This window comes from Haliotis rufescens, unplaced genomic scaffold (assembly GCF_023055435.1).
Source record: "Haliotis rufescens isolate VD_foot unplaced genomic scaffold, xgHalRufe1.0.p SCAF_7, whole genome shotgun sequence".
In the NCBI taxonomy this organism is placed as follows: domain Eukaryota; kingdom Metazoa; phylum Mollusca; class Gastropoda; order Lepetellida; family Haliotidae; genus Haliotis; species Haliotis rufescens.
The window spans coordinates 49,747,615-49,770,607 of record NW_025964361.1 but is presented as its reverse complement, the minus strand read 5'-3'; the positions used below and the strand labels follow the sequence as shown (position 1 = coordinate 49,770,607).

The window sequence follows — 22,993 nt, the reverse complement described above, 5'->3', positions numbered from 1 at the left end:
TGTAACGTTAGTAGAGTGTAGTTGGATGGGTGACTGCGTTCGCCAGCCTGACACCCGAAAAACATGGTGTAACGTTAGTAGAGTGTAGTTGGATGGGTGACGGCGTTCGGCAGCCTGACACCTGAGGAACATGGTGTAACGTTAGTAGAGTGTAGTTGGATGGGTGACTGCGTTCGGCAGCCTGACACCCGAGAAACATGGTGTAACGTTAGTAGAGTGTAGTTGGATGGGTGACGGCGTTCGGCAGCCTGACACCTGAGGAACATGGTGTAACGTTAGTAGAGTGCAGTTGGATGGGTGACGGCGTTCGGCAGCCTGACACCTGAGGAACATGGATTGACGTTAGTAGAGTGTAGTTGGATGGGTGACTGCGTTCGGCAGCCTGACACCCGAGAAACATTGTGTAACGTTAGTGGAGTGTAGTTGGGTGGGTGACGGCGTTCGGCAGCCTGACACATGAGGGACATGGTGTATCGTTAGTAGAGTGTAGTTGGATTGGTGACTGCGTTCGGCAGCCCGACACCTGAGGAACATGGTGTAACGTTAGTAGAGTGTAGTTGGATGGGTGACTGCGTTCGGCAGCCTGACACCCGAGAAACATGGTGTAACGTTAGTAGAGTGTAGTTGGATGGGTGACTGCGTTCGCCAGCCTGACACCCGAAAAACATGGTGTAACGTTAGTAGAGTGTAGTTGGATGGGTGACTGCGTTCGGCAGTCTGACACCCGAGAAACATGGTGTAACGTTAGTAGAGTGTAGTTGGATGGGTGACGGCGTTCGGCAGCCTGACACCTGAGGAACATGGTGTAACGTTAGTAGAGTGCAGTTGGATGGGTGACAGCGTTCGGCAGCCTGACACCTGAGGAACATGGATTGACGTTAGTAGAGTGTAGTTGGATGGGTGACTGCGTTCGGCAGCCTGACACCCGAGTAACAGGGTGTAACGTTAGTGGAGTGTAGTTGGGTGGGTGACCGCGTTCGGCAGCCTGACACATGAGGGACATGGTGTATCGTTAGTAGAGTGTAGTTGGATTGGTGACTGCGTTCGGCAGCCCGACACCTGAGGAACATGGTGTAACGTTAGTAGAGTGTAGTTGGATGGGTGACTGCGTTCGGCAGCCTGACACCCGAGAAACATGGTGTAACGTTAGTAGAGTGTAGTTGGATGGGTGACTGCGTTCGCCAGCCTGACACCCGAAAAACATGGTGTAACGTTAGTAGAGTGTAGTTGGATGGGTGACTGCGTTCGGCAGTCTGACACCCGAGAAACATGGTGTAACGTTAGTAGAGTGTAGTTGGATGGGTGACGGCGTTCGGCAGCCTGACACCTGAGGAACATGGTGTAACGTTAGTAGAGTGCAGTTGGATGGGTGACAGCGTTCGGCAGCCTGACACCTGAGGAACATGGATTGACGTTAGTAGAGTGTAGTTGGATGGGTGACTGCGTTCGGCAGCCTGACACCCGAGAAACATGGTGTAACGTTAGTGGAGTGTAGTTGGGTGGGTGACGGCGTTCGGCAGCCTGACACCTGAGGGACATGGTGTATCGTTAGTAGAGTGTAGTTGGATTGGTGACTGCGTTCGGCAGCCTGACACCTGAGGAACATGGTGTAACGTTAGTAGAGTGTAGTTGGATGGGTGACTGCGTTCGGCAGCCTGACACCCGAGAAACATGGTGTAACGTTAGTAGAGTGTAGTTGAGTGGGTGACGGCGTTCGGCAGCCCGACTCCTGTGGAACATGGTGTAACGTTAGTAGAGTGTGGTTGGGTGGGTGACTGCGTTCGGCAGTCAGACTCCTGAGGCTTTATCCAAAATGTTCTGTTCGGGGAATCTGCTCATTTAGTCTTGTTCATTCATTAACACTGCCAAAAAATTGTTTTAAAAGCGGCTTTTACACTGACAGCAGTGTCGCGGTTACCTGAGTATCTCGGGACACGAAACGGTGCTTGCATCATTTACATCTTACAAATCTTATGTAGTTTGGTTCATCACGCTGTTATATTGCAGTTTATTTTGTTGTTTAACAGTGGTTTTACCTCGTTTCTGTAGAGATTCGGTAGCCGCTAATTACAATGTATTTCGGAAGTGATTAGTCCTCAGGAATGTAGTACTATTTCATCTAAGCAGTCGTCAGGAAGCTACTATATTTAGATACTAGTTTTGTGTGTAAACTTCCGGTTTACCGTGACCTGGTATGAAATATTCTGTGGTGTTTAGGAAGCGATTTGGACAGTTCATAAGGGGACAGTAGCGTCTTTACACATCTCTCACACTTTTGGATCTCTCACATATTTCGTCTCGCACGCATTTCATCTCGTCTCGCATCAGCTTTCATGTGAGGATCGCTCATTATCCCCGATTCCCTGCCTAGCCCATCTTGGAAACTTGACCACCGTGGCCGCTGGGTGAATATATATTAGTATCACTGACTTTTTCCATCACCACTGTAATTTTCTATTTGATTCTGACCACTGCCATCGTATTAGTTATTGCCATTGAATATTGTACAACCACTCTTTTGTTTTCTGCCATTGTAATTGCTGTGCTGTAATTTATATTGATTTGTTAACTAAGTTAATAGTATAATTCATTCGTTGATTGAATACCACTTGTTAGTTGTTTGTTGGTTTCACACTAAGATGTTTTAGATTCAGATTTCTGGATTAGCCTATCGTTTCAATTTGGGAATAGACACGTAACAGTGCTCATAGACCTTCCATGACCAATGGACCTTTATACCTTATACCGTTATAGCTGTTGACATAACTGTATCTGTACATAGCACATGCATATAGTTCGATTGTGTAGTGTGTCTGCAGTTAATATGACTAATACAGAATGCATAGCGAAATTGAAGTGTGTGACGTGCTTGTTCGGTGTAATGAAGTGTAAGTCACGAAGAAGTCTCTGATTTTTTTATAAATGAAAACAAAGTACCGACCTGACCTTTTAGATATGCACTCATCAATTTAAATGAAGTGAACACATTGATCATTTCACCATCTGTCCCTTACACCTTGTGGTTAATAGTAGATAGAAAGTAGTACCTTCCGGACAAAAGCATTCCTGTGGAGCGTGGAGTACCAACAAAAGCATTCCTGTGGAGCATAGAATTTCAACAAATTCCTGTGGAGCATGGAATTTCCATCAAAAGCATTCCTGTGGAGCGTGGAATTTCTAACAAAAGCATTTCTGTGGAGCGTAGAGTAAAGAAACAAACAAAAGCATTCCTATGGAGCGTAGAGTAAAGAAACAAACAAAAGCATTCTTGTGGAGCATACCACAGAGGCCAGTCAAGTCACACAATAGAAGCAAATTTTGCTAAAGGAGACTAGCAGTAAGGCTGGCTCTGTATATATTCGCTCTGTTCAAACATGTAACTATGTCACCGCACATTAGTATCAATACACTAGGGGTAGCTCTCTCTCACCCACTCTTTACACGCAAGAGTGAATCTATTCGTGTGTGGGTTTTAGCCGCTAAACCTGTTAACCCTTTAAACGATGTCAATTCATTTATAAACATTTTTCTCTACTGCATTCACGTTTCACTAAGTGTTAAAATATTATGTTATTGTTCATAGCGGTATTCATTAACCTTTATCTATCAACCTTTATCTATTAACATTTCTATCACTCTTTAACTTTTTATCTGTTTCAGTGTGCTAACGTAACATTAAGGGTTAAATGTTGCTTTTAGACGATCACCAACTAGATAATATCGCTGTTACTTGTTTTCGCCATTATATTAGAACTTGAGTAGAAAGTATACATTATACCCATCTGCAGATGTGTAATTCGTATGTTTTCTGCTTTATGACATATAACTAATTGATGTAATAGTAATAATGAAAATAAGTGAACTTACCTTATGACTGTACAACACTGTTTCATTAATCATTCCTCCATATATTCCGTTTGAATTAACCATTCGCTCAGTTCATATTTGGTTTAATCATATTTATTCCATCAATTGTACATGGCTGGATTTAATTTCTTCTTATATATCATCATGTAGTAAACTTAGCTGGAAAAACAACGGTCAAACCGTTCGGCTACACCAGATGCCTGTAAACGAAAGGCTTACCGGTGTAAGGGAGGTAATACACTATTGACAGTGAGGAAACAATGAACGCTGGTTGGCATGAATACATACACCGAAAGACGGGTGAAGCGAGCGGCCTGCCCTCGTGATCCAAGGGAGGTAACTCGTATCACACTAGTGGCTCATATCACATTGATAGACCAAGAGAGCGAATAACTGCGAATTGAAACATAAAACATACACACATTCTGATTAAAAATATGCTTTTATTTTAGAAAACACAGTGAGATGCATAGCGAAATTGAAGTGTGTGACGTGCTTGTTCGGTGTAATAAAGTGTAAATCTGGTCGGCTCTGAGTCAGTATACTGTGTCTGAGTGGGGTATTCATGTTAAACTGGGGCATGGTATCTCAGTGAGCTAGCACTATAAATCGGCATCAGTCCGGACTAGTACAAGCAGCCACACACACACACACACACACACACACACACACGTGCATGCACGTCGCTATATAAGTGCAATAATCTTGGACGCGACGTTAAACCCAATTTCACCTCACCTCACCACCTCTCTATACGGCTCTTTCATTAAGTGTATCCCTTTTATGTAGTCTTTCATAATGGAACACATGTGCTTTTAAAGTGTCACGTTTTCAGTACCATCCCATGGTAAACATTTTCTCAAAAATATTGTATAGCTTGTGTACTCGGTCAAGGTGATTCAGCAGTTCTTAGTACTACCCTATTATACACCCGCTTGATACATCTGTCTTGAAGCAATCTGAAACTGTTTTGAATAGCAGCCACACCACTCATGTTCATTGTGTGCAGCTGTTTGCACTTAAGTTTGAACTTATATTTCTATAGAGCTCCAAAATGTACAGTTTGTGACGAGTGTATTACTCAATACTTTGATTGTGCAGTGAATGAGCTGCCCCTTCATACCATCTTGGAAAAACCCAAGCAACAGAGGGTAAGCCTTGGGCTAGAGTTTCAGGACCAGCACACTGTGCGTTACAGTGACTCTGATTATATGCATAGGCATTTCTTCTGTGATGACAGAAAAGAAAGACTTGAGATGCAGCTCAGAGTCCTCATGAACATGGAAGATAGTAATAATTAAAGACGCATGTGTTAGCATTATTTTATTGCTTTACAATCAGAAAGTTACATAGAATACATGTCATGAATGAATGAATGTGCATGTACAGTTAGAAAGACTCTACTTTTCTTAATTTTGCAGTAGTGTTAGCACCGGGCACACCATGTTGTGCTTGTCGTTTTAGATATAAAGATGATTTTGCCTTCTTTATTTTGTCGTTCTGTTTCTTTGCATCTGGCTTATACAAAAGCCGCTTTGGTACATGGAGCATTTTTAAAAGTTTGAGAAAGTCGCGGTAGCCTGTAGGAACAGCCCCACGATGCATCACAGTAAAACGAATGAGGTCAATAACGTTAGTTCCGATCCACACATTCTCATTATCTAACACAATTTCTAACTGATCATTCAGTCTGAAGTGAGCGTTTCTGATCTGATCCCTGATAAAGTACCATAGTTTGGTGAGTTTGCCAATCTTTTTAGTTAATGACACATCCTTAAGAAGTAGATCCAGATTCAAGTTCGCATTTGCTTTAATCTGTGCTTCATCATGGGTGATTTCTTCAGGGGTCTCATTCAGTCTCAGAGGACTCGTCTCCCGATCCGGAGTCACTGTCATTATCTGTTGTTGTTGTTGTGTTGTTCCTGAGTCGCTGTTTTCTCCTTTTCCTGGTTGTCTATCAGGCGTTGGTATGTGTTCCTGTTCAGGAGAACCATAGGTCTGCTCATGATGTAGGTAATCTAACAGTGCAGCAATGCAAATAGGCAAGATCGAAGGATGTCTTATCAACACCTCCTTTTTAATCCGATTGGGAAAACCTTCTTTGGCAGCCACTGTTCTAATGTGAAACCTATGACGGTGCAAGCGAGTTTTATCCATCAGTGAGAGCGGAATATTCCCTTTCAAAATGTTTAACATCATGGTATTAATAGCATGCATTTGTTCACATGACACATATTGAAGTAAAGCTTTTCCCTGCTTCACATTAGCCTGCAGTAGTGTCTGAAGAAAAGACAGATATTTTTCCAGTAAATCACCCATATTGATGTGAAGAGATCACGATGTGAAATGATCTAACTAGGTTATTGTGACTTTTATATATGTATGCTTAGACCCTAATATTCCTCATACACCATAGCCGATGTCTCTCATTTGGTATTAGAAGCTATCATGTTTATGTAACTACACTGAGGTGATAACCTGAAATGTTCAGTTAGTGGTTCATCTTCTGGCATCCATTTATTTACACGCAATCGACACATGAAACAGTAGACTTTATCTGATTGACCCGTGTAAATGAATCCTGCTTTTGCCATAGTCTTCAGAGACTGTTTCATTTGCACGGGCCAACTGGCGAAGGACTTTAATCTCTCACAAAATCTATCCCCATACACTTCAGCATTGGTTGAAATCACTGAACAATCGTTAGCAATATCTTTAAATCGTCCGCAAACATCCATGATGACCTCATTCAGCAACTGATCTGTTCATTGGTAATACGGGCAACTGGTGGGTATAACTTTCAGCAGTAGCTTTTATTTGGGTTGGTACACAATACATACTTCATCTGGAAAGACACCACTGCGCAGACGCCCATACTGAGGATCGGAATAGGGTGATACGTCAATCATTAAATATTGAAATTTCTTTCCCTCCACTGCATCACGAAATGATTCAGTAAAATATTTGACTTGTCCTGGAAATATTTGAGATGCCAAGATTTTATATTCATGTGCAGAACGTAGGTTAGATAGCAAAATGAAGTAGTGTGTATTCAAGGAAATAGTTCGGTTACAATCCCCCTTAGGATAAGCAGACTGTTGAATATTTATAACACTGATTCCCCAATGATGAGACAATGTAGTATAGATAGAGATTTAACATCAGTGGACTTTTACATATATTCATCATCAAGTCATCCATGACCAACACCATGTTCTTTTCAGATTGCTCAGACCACATTTTCAAATCATTCTCAGTTGGAAGGGAATCCATAAAAAGAATGTTAGAAATGTTTTGCTGCATGTCACTGTAGATGTCTTGCCATACGGCATAGCAGTACACAATAAGGTTGGGAGGTTTGTCAAACATCAGATTAGCTTGCTCTAACAACCTTTTCACCCAAACTGTTTTCCCTGAGGAAGATCCACCAATCACAGATATGTTGGTAGGTGTTTGTATTGGTAAGAGACACTTACGTTCCATGATCTCACTCTGAGCACAATAATTCAACTGTGACAATACAAACTCGAATGACTACTCTAATTTTTTTATTTCATTTTTTTAATGGGTTACACAAGTACAGTAGTATATTACATGACACAGGTATGACAAGATTACAAACAATATCTAAAATAATTACAGATAAACTTTGACACATGCTCATCATTGTTAAAACGGACTTGCACATCAAATATCTGCACAAGGGTTTGAAGGGTAAGATCTGTTTTGCATTTATACAACAAATAATATAAACAATAATGACCACAAAGGTTGGATGATGAGGACTGTAACTGTCTTCCGTTGTGCTGGTATTGATTGACATAGGTTTTTAAGTACAAATCAAAAACGGAATTCACTGGCTAACCCAGACTGTCAAACAGTTCCCCTGTATTTCCTTTGAAGTACATAGCCACCCAGTGACGACCCGGTCTTCCAGATGGTTCAGTATTGACAATGAGACCCACTCCACGTGCAAGCATGACTCTAGTTAGCACAGGTGAGGTATCTTTGGCAAACACACCTAAGACATGGTACTTTAAGATGGAGTCGCTTTGAATAGCACATGCAAGGTCAGAGGCTTTCATGTTTTTTACTTCACAAACACGTTCCTGGTCTTGTCAATTTCGATGAGGGAACTTCTTTCACTCAGAACAACACAACTGAGTGTTTCGGTGAGGGCGGATTTGAACTCGATTTCTAGTCGGGTGCTACCGGATTTCAACAGATTCAGATAGTCGGATTCACTGCATACTTTATCAATGTCGAAGACGAACAGGGCACTCCCGAGCAAAAAGTCGCTCCGAGTGATTCCGTTTCCTGTATTTTCTTTCCACAGACACATCCCATCGAACATCTGCACATAGGACTCAACGTCATCTGCCTGCATGGGGCGTCCGGGGACACTGGCACCATTGATGTACAGGCTGATGTTTTTCACCATACTAGATTGGAAGTTGTAGGGGTTACCAGTGTAAGATCCATTCAAGCTGTTGCTGAGTACAAAGCCTACGATGTAACGATTAGCAATAGGATTCGACAGATTGTCAATGGTATGTGTCAGTTGAGTGGTGGGGATGCTTGTCACCTTGACCCTCACTTTTGGTGTAAGGATACAAAGCATTGCTGTCTTGAAACAAGGTGTTGTGTGCCAAAATAAGAGCTGGATTGACTTTCAGTTTACACACCTTCAGGTAGGTATCCAGAATTTCCACCTTGTAATCTTGACCTGTTTTGCCACTCATCAAACAGAACTGGGGCGAGGAGCGGTACAGCTTCATTGTCAAATCCACTCCATTGACCAAATGTCTGTTCATGTGAAAGATATCTTCATACAATGGCCCCGACATGGTCAAGACTTTACTAGTATTAATGAAACCGCCACGAGATTGCACTCCTGTATTGAGACCAGTGTAGGGATCAGTCGATTCCACATCATTGTTGGATTCAGACACATCTTTGTAGAAGAGTTGAGATGACAGCTGTGAAGTTTTTGCTTCTGTTCCATAGTTGAGTAGAGTTTTTATCAAGCTCTTGTAAGCATAATGGTTGTTTGTAGAAGATACCAACTGATTCTGCAGGTACACTGACACCTGGGAAAAGAGGGCCTGCAGAAACAAGTTGACAGGGACAATATGTTCCTTGTCAACAAGATCAGTGCCATCTGCATGTTTCACCTTGAGCTTCACATGTAGGCGGGTACGGTTCAGGTCAATGTAATCACTTCCAGCATTCGTTACTTGAAATTCCAACGGTGAAGAATCATTGATTTGGCTGAGTGGTCGCACTTCATCAAAATAATGTTGATGGATGCTGGTCTCGTATGGTGATAAAATAAACAGATTGAGAGAGGGCGGTATCAGTTCCTCAAAGTCTTTATCATTCAATAGTGACATGATTAACTGAAAACGTTGTTTTCTCAAACAGGGATACACTGGAGAACCTTAGCGGTCTTGGATGGAATGTTATCTGTCTGACGGATCTTCTTTGAAGTGGTGATTCGATCACCTGCAGCTCGTTTTAAAGATTTCCGTCGCTTTTCTTTGGCATTGGCTCTCTCAACAATATTCTGCATCTCTGATGTCACTTCCAGTTTGATCTTGGGTTCTTCGGTCTTCACTTGAAGTCGTGTCGGGATCACTTTCACCTTTGGTTTACCATTCACTAAGGCAGATGTTCCTTTCATGTGTTTCTTGAAATAGTGGGTCCATTTGACATAATCGGGAACATACAAAGGTGTGGACTCCATGGTTAATCAACGAAGGGATACCGTCTCAAGTGCATTGTCACATATGTCACTTCCTTTAGAAATGAGGGTGACATGCCGTTACTGGCCTTTATACGCACCTCTATGTGTGGAGATTCTTTGACTTTAATCGGAATATTGTAATCATGGGCAAAGCTATAGTAAGGACCTTGTCTGAGATCAAGCCGTCTCAATAAAGGCAACTGCTGTTCACCTGCCAAAGAACTATCACACAGATTGCATAACACGTTCACATATGGATCATTCAGGTGGGTGATGTCAAGTTTACCAAAATTAATCTCCGTTAAAGACACAACCCAGAATCCATCAAAAATCAACCTTTGATATAGTTTGACACGAAAATGATAAGGCGTATTCTCGTTAAAATAAGATTGTTTGGAGTCTGAGTTTTTGATAAATATGTACCTTTCAATCAGATATCTTTTAGTTCACTTTCCTCCACATAAGAATCGAAGGAACTCTGCCAGCCCAACCACCTCACTAACAGATAGGTCTTCCCTTTCACACGTTTTCTCTTTAAAATCTTCTCTACCTGCCACAAGACAGTTTCCTTTTTCTCCACCTTTTGTAGCTCGTTGGCATAAAACATACCTTCTATCAGTTTATCGGGAAAGTCTTGGATCTTATACTGTGCTATCTCTTGTCTCTTGTATCGCCTAGCCACCTTAAACAGCTCCTGAGTCCACTTCAGATCAAGTTCCTTACTGAAAGGTCTCCGGAGGTATGGAATGCGAACAAGGTCCCCTACTTTAAATACAAATGACTTTGACCTGTTGTGCTTGGAGCTTTTTTTAAGTAACAACGGCTTCACATACAAATGTTCCCATACTTTCAGTTCATTCTTCTTCTTGACTTGAACTGGAGAAAGGTTGGGCAAAGAAGAATGTAAGGTGTTATTATAATTGTCCATCAATTTGGGCAGTGCATCTAAATAATACTTGGTGTTATTACGGGTCAAGTAACGCGTAATAAGTGATTTCAGTGTTCTGTTGAATCGTTCCACATAATTACTTTTGATATTTTCGTTATGTGCAACAGTCAGAGTGATATTGTGTTTTTCTAAAAAATCTTTAAATACTCCTTTAAACTCTGAACCACCATCCACACGCAATTCCATTGGATTTCGTTCCTGAATTATTTCTTTGAAAGCTTTCAGTATTGTCTCTGTCTCTTATTTGTTAAAGGCAGGGCGAAAGCAAACCTACTCAGTATGTCAATAGCCACCAGTAAATAGCGCACACCATTATTCTCCTTGCTGTAACGAGTCATGTCGGTCAAATCTACATCAAACATTTCATTTATAGAATTCACCCGAACTCTCAGCCTCTTGAATCTCTGTTTGGGTGGCTTGTGTAAACTGTAGGCGTCCTGTTTGTTCAGAAAACGTTTCACAGTGCTCGGTCTGAGATCTGGCTGACGAGCTTATTTCAGAACGCTATGAAGTTTCTCAGGACCATAAAAAGCCCACGGTTCAAGCGGGTTAAAATAGTAACTTTCTAACATCTTCTCCTGTTTCTTTGTTACCACCTTTCTCTGTTGTGGCTTCATGTTGAAATGAGAGAAGCTCCGACAACAGACACCTATTAAAGAACAACCATTTGATAACTATCAAAAGAAGACAAACAAAGATGTAAGCATAATTTATGTTTTATTCATAGTATGGACATTGCTAACGTACACACACACATTTCATTTGGTACTGATAGAATAATATGACATGGAAACAGTCTACAAGCGTTTTTGCAACTTCAACATTTTTACAACGCATTGCTTCAAACCATTCACCCATTCGGGTGATTTGAATGTATTGTCACGATAGTCCTTACACTGGTAAGGTACTAAATGGAAAGCAGCCATTGTGCACAGATCTGGAGCATCAGTCACAAGTTTCATCCATTTTCCTATTACCAGTTCATTGTCCGCATCCTCAAGTGCCGCGTTGAAGTATTTATCCACCTGCTCCTGCTCCGTCATGCGACAAGAATGTTCTCCCAAAAAGATTGGATCACCTTCTTCATTAAACAGACAAGGAATACACATTACACACACGAGCTGGCTGATCGTTTTACTCACTTCTAAAGAGTAACTCAACGTGAGAAGATCCTCTGCATGTTTCAGTTTTGTAGCCATATCCACTTTATCAGCGTCTTTAAATTTTCTCTTTGTATCTTTCGCGCATTCTTCCCTAACCACTCAGGTGATCTTGTTATGACTGGCTCATTTAGAGTGTGTGGCATCCGCATGACCTGCTTCCACGAGTAGAATGTAGTTTTCTTGCCTCTGTTCAAAATAGCAAGTTACATCACTGTAACACATTTAAAGTCATAAGTTTTCACTTGGCTCTGTGTTCATTATTTCATTTCTAACCATCATTAAGATCTGACCAAGTCTATTACTGCCTTTCCATTTAGATGGATTAAGAATATTAGGGTCATGCAGTGATAGACCCACACCCCACACACGATCATACGGACTCGTGTCTAACAGTTGTTTCTTCAGAAAAACAGACGGTGTGAATTTAGCTGAAGACGCTGCATACACCACACTGGAACTCACAGCATCCCATTGGCGTTGATTAAAACATCTCACACTTCTACCTAAACGTTTTTGTTCGGTGGCAGAAACACACTTTAAAATCGTATGCGCAGTTTCCCAATCTCTGAACATACAAGCTTTTTTATACATGTAATACTGCTCAGCACAGTTAAATGCTATTCCTTGGATAACAATCTCAGTAGAAAAATGTTGACTAAACACTGAAGTTCTGGTGTAAAAAAATACAAACTTGTCAGTTGTTCGGGTTCCCATGATCAGATTCAAGATGTATACTGGCGTGAAGATTTCGTCTTGTTGACAAGATCGCTGTTTAAGCTCGAATGAAAGCTTCAACAGTTAAACACTGCTTAACTTCTATAAAGTTGAATTTCATTAGTGTACTTTGACTTCCTTTAGCGTTTCATTGGTTACTGAGTAATCGTCGCAACATACATTTTATTAGTGGTTGAAACGTTGATCCTGGAATGTTATTGTTAACTTCTATTGTGTGAAAGGTATTGACTGGCCACTGTGGTATGCTTCACAAGAATGCTTTTGTTTGTTTTTTTACTCTACGCTCCATAGAAATGCTGCTCCACAGGAATGCTTTTGTTGGAAATTCGACGCTCAACAGGAATGCTTTTGTTGGAAATTCCACGCTCCACAGGAATGCTTTTGTTGGAAATTCCACGCTCCACAGGAATGCTTTTGTCCGGAAGGTAACAGGAATGCTTTTGTTGGAAATTCTATGCTCCCCAGGAATGCTTTTGTTGGAAAGTCTATGCTCCACAGGAATTTGTTGGAAATTCTATGCTCCACAGGAATGCTTTTGTTGGTACTCCACGCTCCACAGGAATGCTTTTGTCCGGAAGGTATTACTTTCTATCTACTGTTAATATAGCACAAAGGGTTATTACTTCTGTCGACGCATCAGTGGGTCAGTGAGAATACAAATTTCTTCTCTTGCTTCCACATAAGTCTACAACCAACGATGTATGGCAGACATCAATCAGTTGACAATATCATCCTTCCGGGTACCCATACGCCGATGTGTGAACAGAAGCGTTTTGTAAACTGTGAAGCTGTGTTTTCTGTCGACCGGAACCTGGAATCTCTTGGAATCAAGCTTCCGAGCGTCCTAACCCCTCCAGCTGAAATCCCCCACTAATCCTGCTTACCTGCCTCCCATGTGCCCTATTAAGTGGTCCACCTTCCACGAGAAGAACGTCGATGATGTTTGATGTGAGATTTAACCTCATTCGCGTCGCAATGCTGTCCTTTCACGGTTTTTACATGTAATATGAACTAAATATCAGACCGATGGCATTGAACCTGTACATTGGATAACCAACCACTGATTCCGCTAATTTTAACTGCACACAATACCTAATCAAATTCCAATGTGACTCCACTACTTTTGAGCCAATAACTCTGACAAATATACATTGGAATGGAAATAAGAATAAAGGTTTGAAATCACAAATCTATCACAAACTGTTCATATTATGTGGATCAACGATCCTGTAACTATACTGACTACAGATTTTTTATGGACCACAAAACCTATTCAATTGATTGGTCAGGCATAAGAAGGTCAGATCTCACGTGACACTTAATTTGCTGTGATACTTGGCCCCAGATACATATTCAAGGAATAAAGTTCATGATGAGTAAATATTGTCATTGAACCACGTGAAGATCCGGGTTAAAATCGCCATGCTTGTCCTAAGAGCATACAAACGGAATCGGGTGATCAAGCTCGCTGACATCGTATTCCAAAAGCGTAGATCGATGTTCATAATGTCAATCAATGGACTGTTTGTTCCAGACTCGATTAATAACAGACAGTCGTAATTTACAGTCAATATTTATTCCTGACATTGATGAGAGCGAGGGCCTAGTACATTGTTCTGTCATTCATAATAATTAAACATAATATTTATTTTATGACATATGAATATCTTCTAGGTAACACATTTAATATGTTGACCCAGTATGTAATGTAACTTCATTCATACATCAACAACCTTCCACACTTGCCATGTACCATTGTTATTTGAGTTCTAGGTTTCACAGTCAAAACCTTTTTTCACTTGTGAATAAGTGTACCTATTTTCAATAACATCAAAATTGTCTAAGTCTCAAATGTCCGAGGTATTTAAAAATACGAGGACTTATTTTTCCAAAGGTGGCCCTCCACAACACCCTTTCTCTTTCTATATGAGTTAGCACCACTTTCAAGGACTTCTACATTGGTTTCTTTCTGTATGGACAGTAGTTTTCGCTTCTTCACAATAACGCTCTAATGCATGTATTTACCTTTGTAAACAAGGTATCGTGCTCGAGACCATATGCTATGCCATCAGAAAGGAGAGGCAAAATAATATAATAGCTTCGGGGTGTTATTAATTACTATCTATGCAATTACTATGAATTTGATATACTAAATCAGTCATGAAAAATGGAAATAGAAAAAGACATAGTATACATCCCTGGCGGACACCGATGTTGCCTGTAAACATTTCTGATACACTTCGAAAACCTAACCTCTCATTATTATACGCATACAAAAGAATCCTATTTTCCAAAATGTCTTTGATAAAGTAATCACATATTGATTCTTTTCACAGAGTCAACTACATTATTTCCCTTTACTGATAAATATCTCTGTATTTTAGTAGGGTTAGGATTAAACCGTCGCCATTTGTAAAATACCCTTTCAAAACCCAGCTTGTGACACACTTATATTTTCGAAGGTATCTGCCTAGACTACAAACCTCTTCTTGACGATGTCTGTAAATAATTTACAAAATATGGTAAGAAGAGTTATTCCACTACAACTATTTACAACATTTGCGGCCACCTGTTTGTAAATCGAAACAAGAAAACCAGTCATCAAATTCCCAAGAAAATAGGATCTTTCAAACAGAATATAGAAAATAAGTTCACAATATAGCATGGCTGCTTATCATTTACAAAGTAAACTCCGCTATGGCATTATCAGAGCCAGAAGCATTGTCATCTGTAGGTTGTAATGTGCTAATATTAAAAAAAAATTGTGTTCATAGTAAATCCTGCATTCTGATAAGCTGATTTGGTCACGTGTTATTGCATTCATTTCCCAATGAATGTGAAATACTAAGCCATGCCCACCGAGGCGTACTACTTTATTACTACGGAATGTCGGGAAATCCTAATATTACAATTCCCATTCTCAGGGAACTAATGTTTGAATCTTACGGTAGCTGACTATGACATTTGAAACAGCCGCCTTCTCCTGGATATATTTGTTTTGGTTCATTCGCAGTCTGTCAGTTTCCTTTAATGTGAAATCGTCTGATGAAAATCCACATAAACTGTTACCATGACCCTTTAGATATTCAAGAATAAATCCCCTACAACGGCGAAGGTGCGACTAACGTGTAATGTGGTTATAATCACTGACAAGATCTTGTAGTTCATCCAGGTAGAGATAATGAGAGTACGAATCACACGTCCAGGACAGGAAGCTTTGGTCTAATTAAGGGAGACAGGGGATACCCTTTCGCTTTAAATATCCCTTCATTTTCGTCTTGACCCGTGAAGATCCGGGGAAGAACAGGTCTTCAGCAACCCATGCTTGCTGTAAAAGGCGACTATGCTTGTCGTAAGACGCGACTACTGGGATCGGGTGGTCAGGCTTGCTGACTTGGTCGATGCATGTCATCAATCCCAATTGCGTGGATTGATGCTCATGATATTAATCACTGGATTATCTGGTCTTGGGTAAAGTTGTTGTTCCAAATATCTTCTCCGATGTCTTAATTATAGTGTCGGGTGTTATATTTGTCTCGGGCTCCACCCTTAAATATCGTGTACATACGTTCATGACCACCAACACATACACCGTCATTGTTACACATCAGCCAAGTCCATGTCATATCGACATTCAACAAACGATAAAATATCTACTTACTACAGGTATTTCCTTCACACACAGTGTAGCAGCTCCAGTCATCCCTTTCAAACATTTCATTGTATATTAGCCGAGCCAGTTGACGAGACTCGTGTCTATCCTGTCTATCCTGTCTCCAAGCATGACGTCAAGCATTGTGGTGTTATTTTCAGCGTGATATTCTTTAGCCGACATCATTAGCCAATCAGACAAATAAGTCAGCATTCCTGGAACCATGATCACCTAGTGATGCCTATTATCATGATAATTATCGGTCTGAAATACTGGACAAGTTTGGTAAGTAGACAAATGATATATTTACTAAACATTAGGTTAGTGTTTGCTCATCTAAACGATATTTATATGAAAAATCATTTAAACATGTTTTGGTAATGATGATATAGATATTAAGTAAAAGGTCACGATTTTTACAAAAACTTATTATTCATTAATAGGTAGACAAAGAGAGCTAAATAGCCAGTTACCTGTACGCTGTATCAGTGAGTGTATATGCATGTGTCTGTGTCAAATATATGTGCCCTAATTGCGTAGTACATCATGATCAGTGTGATGAACATCGGCTCGTAACGTAATATACGTAACATGTTATAAAGCAACATAATAGATCGTACGAAATATTTGAAGTGGGAGACAGCCACATGTAGGTACAGAGAGACACAGAGTCAGGAAGACAGATACACTGAGTGACGGAGATAGACAGAAATACTGGACATGCTCTAATATTTTACGAACTCTTGTCAATTTAGAATGATTGGTGATCCTAGGTTTGAACTGGTGTATTTTCTCAAGTATATTGAAGGTCACGCTAGTATATTTTGTTGCATTGCGGGGAAAACACATGAGTTGACCAGCATGCCTTGAGAAGATCTATTCATACAACTCTTAAGAGTTTTGTATGGGCAACATTCATCGAGCACCCGTCAAGTTGTTATGTGACCTGGTTTCAGGTGCGAACAATGGGCGCTCAACTTACATAGCAAAAGAGAAATGTTTCTCGCTTGACAGCATTTGTAGAATATCTTCTCAAGCGTTTATGTTTTGAATTCCCTTGAATTATATAAAGACACACCGGATTTTAACAGGTCATACAAACCAGTGGTGTATTGATGGTGAAGTGGTTCCAGAAGGAAGGCAATTTTATAACGTTTGACTTTATTAAACAAAAAGGATACCGAAACATATAGAATTAAAAGAATGTGAATATCAAATAAAAACTAAGTTTGTTTAGCACGAAGTAAATTTTAGATATATTCGTTGATTTTGGAAATACGTTAAAATCAGTAGGCGAATCCTAACAACGTGTAATGTTTGTGTGGGTTTTTTTTTTGAATTTTAACAATTTTGTAATAATGGTATTTCTTGTCAGAATTTTAAATCATTAAATTTTAGAAAACAATCACTGACAAAATTTGTTTTCGTTTATCTGCAAGTTTTTCACAAGCTCAGTTTAATGTTATTTGTTTTGATTGGTATTTTATGTGATCATGTAACTTCTTAACATGCAACGCACAACATGTAACGCGCAACATGTAACATGCAGTCGTCTGAGGCACCGCAATTGAATTGAGTCCCTTTGTGACACCCCAAAACAATCACAGGGTTGTCTGGTCCCGACTCGATTATTTACAGACCGACATCATATAGCTGGACTATAGCTGGTCTATTGCTGAGTGCGGTGCTAAGCAACAAACAAACAAAAACACCTACAAAAACAATGATCATGGGTTCCAATCCCCACATCAAGCTGACACGCCATTATATAGCTGTAAGACTGTTCAAAGGGGCCTTAAACCCAACTCGCTCACTCCCTTAACATGCAAGTTTAACGTGATCTAAAGTCAAATTAATTCATTAATCCATAATAAATGTGTCCATACAGTTAACTTTCTTCCTCTTGATGTGCTGTCATTGTGTTTCAGAAATAATGCACGTGGAAATGTTTATGTTTCTCCTGCTGATGACGGATGCAACATGCATCTCTGTCAGTGGCTGTCACACCAGTTTTAGTGCAGCCTACCAGGGTAACGTCACCGACTGTCAAAGACAGAATCTCACTCAAGTGCCATCAGATCTTCCAAAGGACATTGTAGGTTTGGATTTACAAGATAATCTTCTCACCCGAATATCCAACAACAGTTTTAGCACTTTAAGTAACCTCAGATTCCTTTATCTGAGTGCCAATCCGCTAAAGATACTGCAGAGAGATGCTTTCAAAGGTCTTGGTAAACTGGAAGTCTTGGAAATGTCTTGTGACACGCTTTCATTGGACACGACAACATACCCAGATGGACTGTTCCAGTATTTGGTTAGTCTGAGGCAATTGGTTCTGTTAGGAAGTATAAATAACGAAGGACAATTCCCTACTGATATCGTCCAAGGTCTAAAAAGTCTAGAAGAGATCCGTATTAACTCCTGGCCTAAAGACGGAAAATGGCCTCAACTAGAACAGTTGAAAGACACCCTCACACTTCTGAATATCAATACCATAGGTATACCTGTTATTGGAAACACAACCTTTCAAGCTTTGCGTGATATTCCACTTAAAATATTAAATTTCAACGGTGTTGTTAGAAATATAGAAGCAGGAGCATTTTGTCCTTTTAAGAACCTAACCAATTTGCTAATTGGCCTCTCGCATGGAAGCACGACCAAGTTCGTCTCCATAACAAGAGCTCTTCAGTGTTTGGCTGGAAGACATATGGAGGAAATAATACTGTCTCGAGTTGTTACCACAGGAGAAAGCAGTGTGACTCTAACAGAGGAGATGTTCGGTTATCTTGCAGATATATGTGTGAAAAAGCTAGACATGTCTCATAATAAGATTACACAAATTAATGATAATGCCATAACCAATTCGACTTTCTTCAGATGTATCGAATATCTAGACTTGTCTCAAAACTTGTTGAATGATAAATTGCCCCCTGCTGCAAAAAATATGTACATGATGGTAAATCTGAAATATCTGGATTTGTCTCGGGGTACAAAATTGATCTTTTCTCTCAGTAACAAATATAATACCACAAAACGAGGAGGGGTGTATTTTCCCATACCTCCTAATCTAAGTTATTTAAACCTCAGCAGATGTTCCAGTTCTTACCATTTGTATATCAGTTTAACACTGACACAAAGCGATCCTCTATCTGTGTTAGATTTCTCTAGAAATGATCTTTTAGACATTCCGTCATATTTAGAATGCTGTAAAAACCTGAAACTCTTGGACATATCCCATATGAAGATCAGTCAGAATGTATTCAACAACACCAACATGGTGACGAATCTCCAAACATTGCTTGTTCATGATGTGACGTCAGATGAAGACATGTTTGTGTCCCCATCTGAACCTTTTTTCCATGTCATGCCCAAACTAACAAGACTCGATTTGTCAGGCAATAATCTACAGCTTATCAACAAAAATACATTGAGAAACTTTAACAAATTGGAAAACCTTTCTCTTGCACGAAATCGACTGGATGACGTACCAGAAGAAATCCTGATGATGGCTAGGCTCAAACATTTGGATATGACATCGAATTCCCTGTCAGTCATCAGTAAACAGCAACAGACAATGCTCGATGACTTTGTTGTGAATAACGGTTCGTTCTACCTCTACCTAACAGGCAACATCTTCAGCTGTAGCTGTGGAACTCTTCACTTCATACAATGGTTACTTGAAACTGATGTCACTTTAGATCACCATGGTAACTACAGCTGCATCCTTGGTGATGGAACGTTGTCTGATACAGCTACCTTTTATGCAAGCAGGACATTACAGTGGAGAACATGTGTTGGTCAGTTCTGGTTGGCGATGGCCATAGTTGGAAACTTAATTGCACTGTTGTCTTTACTTGTAGCTTTTCTTTTCAAGAAATATTTCCCCATAATAGAATACCGCGAATTGGATATCCTTGGTTATAACCCAAGACGCCGACCACAAAGGGAGGATTTTGATTATGATGCCTACATATGCTATGAAAGTGCTGAGTATCATTGGCCATGTCATTGTCTCTTCAAGGAGCTCCAAAAGGTCCCCCCTGGTATAAGACTGTACCTGCCCGACGTACATGAACCTGTAGGGTATTCCCATGCTGAAGCGACCATTGATGCTTTGTCGAGAAGTTGGAAGATTGTTATCGTGCTTACAGAGAACTTCCTGAGAGACGAATGGATACACTTTACTGTCCTGTCTATTGTCAAACTGATGTCCGTGAACAACGCAATCACGGACCGGGTCCTGCTTCTGTACAGGGATATGTCCTTGGCAGCGAGAGCTCGAGTTCCTCATTTTCTCCTCAACGTGGTTTCAGAGGAACACATTCTGGACGTGGAGGAACACCCCCAGTTCTGGACACATCTGTGTCAGCGTATCCTCAACGCTGATCCCGCAGCCTTATTCTAAAACTTAACATTTGATGTTTAATACAATATATTTAATATCTTTACGAGAATGTCAAAAGTGAGATGAGTTCTGTTCATGATGAAATTGACTGAAAGTTCGAAGCATATGAAAGAAAGGTACAAGATTTCCAACAAATATACTGAGGGGTTATAAAAAGGAAACAAATGTATAATGCTGTTGATAATTCTTTAGTCATAAAGAACCTGAATGTTCACACGCACGAGGATAAGGATTCGCGAGTGACAAAGAACAAGGTGTTGGCGCTTCTGCCTGACGATCAGGAACTACGCAAACAATGTTAAAATAAAAGGAAGAGGCCTAGAGGAAATAAACCCACGTTTAGTCAGAGCAACTATGGATTCTTTGGAAGCAAAAGCTGAAGTTATGAAGGCTAAATCTACGCTGAAAGACTCTCGTAAACATAGGGATATTTATACTGAACATTGCACAACCCCTGAGGAGTGAATGAAGCCCTACATCAAGATGTGAGGTTGCAGTACGCGTGATTGACTACATAACAGACTCTTTTAACGTTTCCATGGGTACTAAGCAAGGTTGCAAATTGTCACCAACTCTATTTTCTCTATATATAAATGATGTTGCCAAGCTGATAACGACTCTCAAATGGGTGTACCATTGGATAATGAAATGTTACCCATTTTTGTTATACGCTGATGATAATGCGTTGTTAGCTCAAAATACAAAATATCTGCAACATATGTTAGATATTGTATGTACTTGGTGTTTAAAATGGTGTATTAGTATTAATGAGAAAAATCGAAATTGTCTGTTTTCGGGGGGGGATCTATTTTTAGATCTTGTTATATGTCTTCTTGTTACAATACTCACATTTCTTATGACAGCGCTTATCGTCATTTAGGATTGTGTCTAAAAGAATATTTAGACATGCACAAGCCTTTGAAAGAGCTTTGTTAGTCCGCTAGTAGAGAGTTAACTGCTCTGTACACTAAGTATATTTATGCTGTTGGAATGTCACATTATGTTTTTACGAAGTTGTATAAATCGCTGGTACAACCAGTTTTGTTTTATGGTGCCAGTATATGGGTCTTTCATAGTTTTAAAGAAGCTGAAGTTGTGCAAAATAAGGCTGCCTGAATGTTTCTTGGTTTAAGTAAACGTGCACCTGTTCTTGCAAGTAGAGGGAATATGGGCTGGTGCTCAGTTACGTTTACTCAGAAAACAGAATGTTTCAGACTTATATCTATGCAGCAAGAGCTTCTGCCTGATATTATTCACCGATTCTTTGGATGTTTTACCACTTCTTACTCGAAATCAGATTGGGTGTTAAATGCTGTGTTGGGTATATTAAAAACGTTTTATTTCAGGATGACGTAGTTAATTTTCACACTTCGTTTTGGAATGTTAAGTGTAATGTAAATGGAAATAAGTTACGTACTTACAGAAAATATAAGTTTACACCTGCTGTTGATTTCTATGTTAAAAATATTGTGTATAGAGACCACCGCCGTCTTTTAGCCAAGTTTAGATGTTCAATTTTACCTTTGTTTGTTGAGACAGGTAGATGTTCCAAACCTTCTATACAATTATCGGAAAGGTTATGTAAATATTGCGATTGTGATTTGGTGGGAGATAAATGTCACTTTTAACTACAAAGCTGTTTTATGAAGATTTACGGTATGATTTATACTGCCCAGCTGAAAAAAAAACCTGAAGTTTAATGTGATATGCGAAGAAGAGAAATTTATTCATTTTATGAATTCAAACGTTTTACCAAAGTTGCTTGCCGCAACGCTTTTGAAAATGTTTAAGAGACGACAGTTGTCACCATGATTATTTAATTGCTCTCTCGTTCTTTATTGTCCTGTGAGTCTTCTGAATTCGTAGCTAAATTTCCCACCTCTCACATTGTATGTATGTATATAATTTGTTTATGTTGTATAAAGTGTCTTTGTCTGGATGGACGCACTCCATACACCTTTTGTGCTATGCGTCAATTTTATATTGTACATGTTGTGCATGTGACACTTAAATAAACGTTTTACAATCAACATCGTTCAGTTTTCTTAACCTTTCTGCAAAATTTAATCCTGAACTTACCGTTTTTGTTAACAAAGAGATCACTGTGGTCGCCAAGGAAATTCATATAAAATGTATGACACTGTACCTATGAAGTGCCAAACAAGCAAATTCTGCTTGGATATTGTGTCAGTGACGGCTTCAAACAATAGAGCAACGTCACGGTCGAAATAAGAATGGATAACCGCGACGAACATACAACATATTAAGGTGGCACGTGGTATTGTGGACAGCGTACAGGTCACAAATCAACTGAAGTTAAGCAACGTTGGTGGCGGAGAGTAGTTGGATGGGTGATTGCGCTCGGCAGCTTGACTCCTGAAGTACATTGTGCAGGCTTAGGCAAGTGTGTCTTGGTTCACATGCCTTTTTCATCCAGCAGTGAATGGGTCTCCGGTAGAATGAGATGGTAATGTTA

The 22,993-nt window shown here is 40.0% G+C and overlaps 2 protein-coding genes across 2 annotated transcripts in view; one reads left to right on the top strand and one right to left on the bottom strand.

The window, feature by feature from the left end:
• The window catches only part of LOC124127974 (calmodulin-4-like), a 31,794-nt gene extending 27,732 nt beyond the window's left edge, over window positions 1-4,062 (bottom strand). Inside the window, exon 1 of the mRNA XM_048387638.1 lies at window positions 3,868-4,062. Coding sequence (XP_048243595.1) covers window positions 3,868-3,930 — 63 coding nt within the window. The 5' untranslated portion in view covers window positions 3,931-4,062. The remainder of the gene's footprint in view (window positions 1-3,867) is intronic.
• A 12,093-nt stretch (window positions 4,063-16,155) lies between these two features.
• Window positions 16,156-22,547, top strand: LOC124127970 (toll-like receptor 4). The gene is made up of 2 exons (XM_046491378.2): window positions 16,156-16,397; window positions 18,041-22,547. Exon 2 carries the CDS (start codon window positions 18,046-18,048, stop codon window positions 20,515-20,517), a length of 2,472 nt encoding a protein of 823 aa, XP_046347334.2. The 5' UTR covers window positions 16,156-16,397; window positions 18,041-18,045; the 3' UTR covers window positions 20,518-22,547.
• The last annotated feature ends 446 nt before the right edge of the window (window positions 22,548-22,993 follow it).

Bases quoted from the DNA above. Each gene is read 5' to 3' on its own strand.
- LOC124127970 (XM_046491378.2), top strand. From the start codon at position 18,046: ATGCACGTGGAAATGTTTATGTTTCTCCTGCTGATGACGGATGCAACA.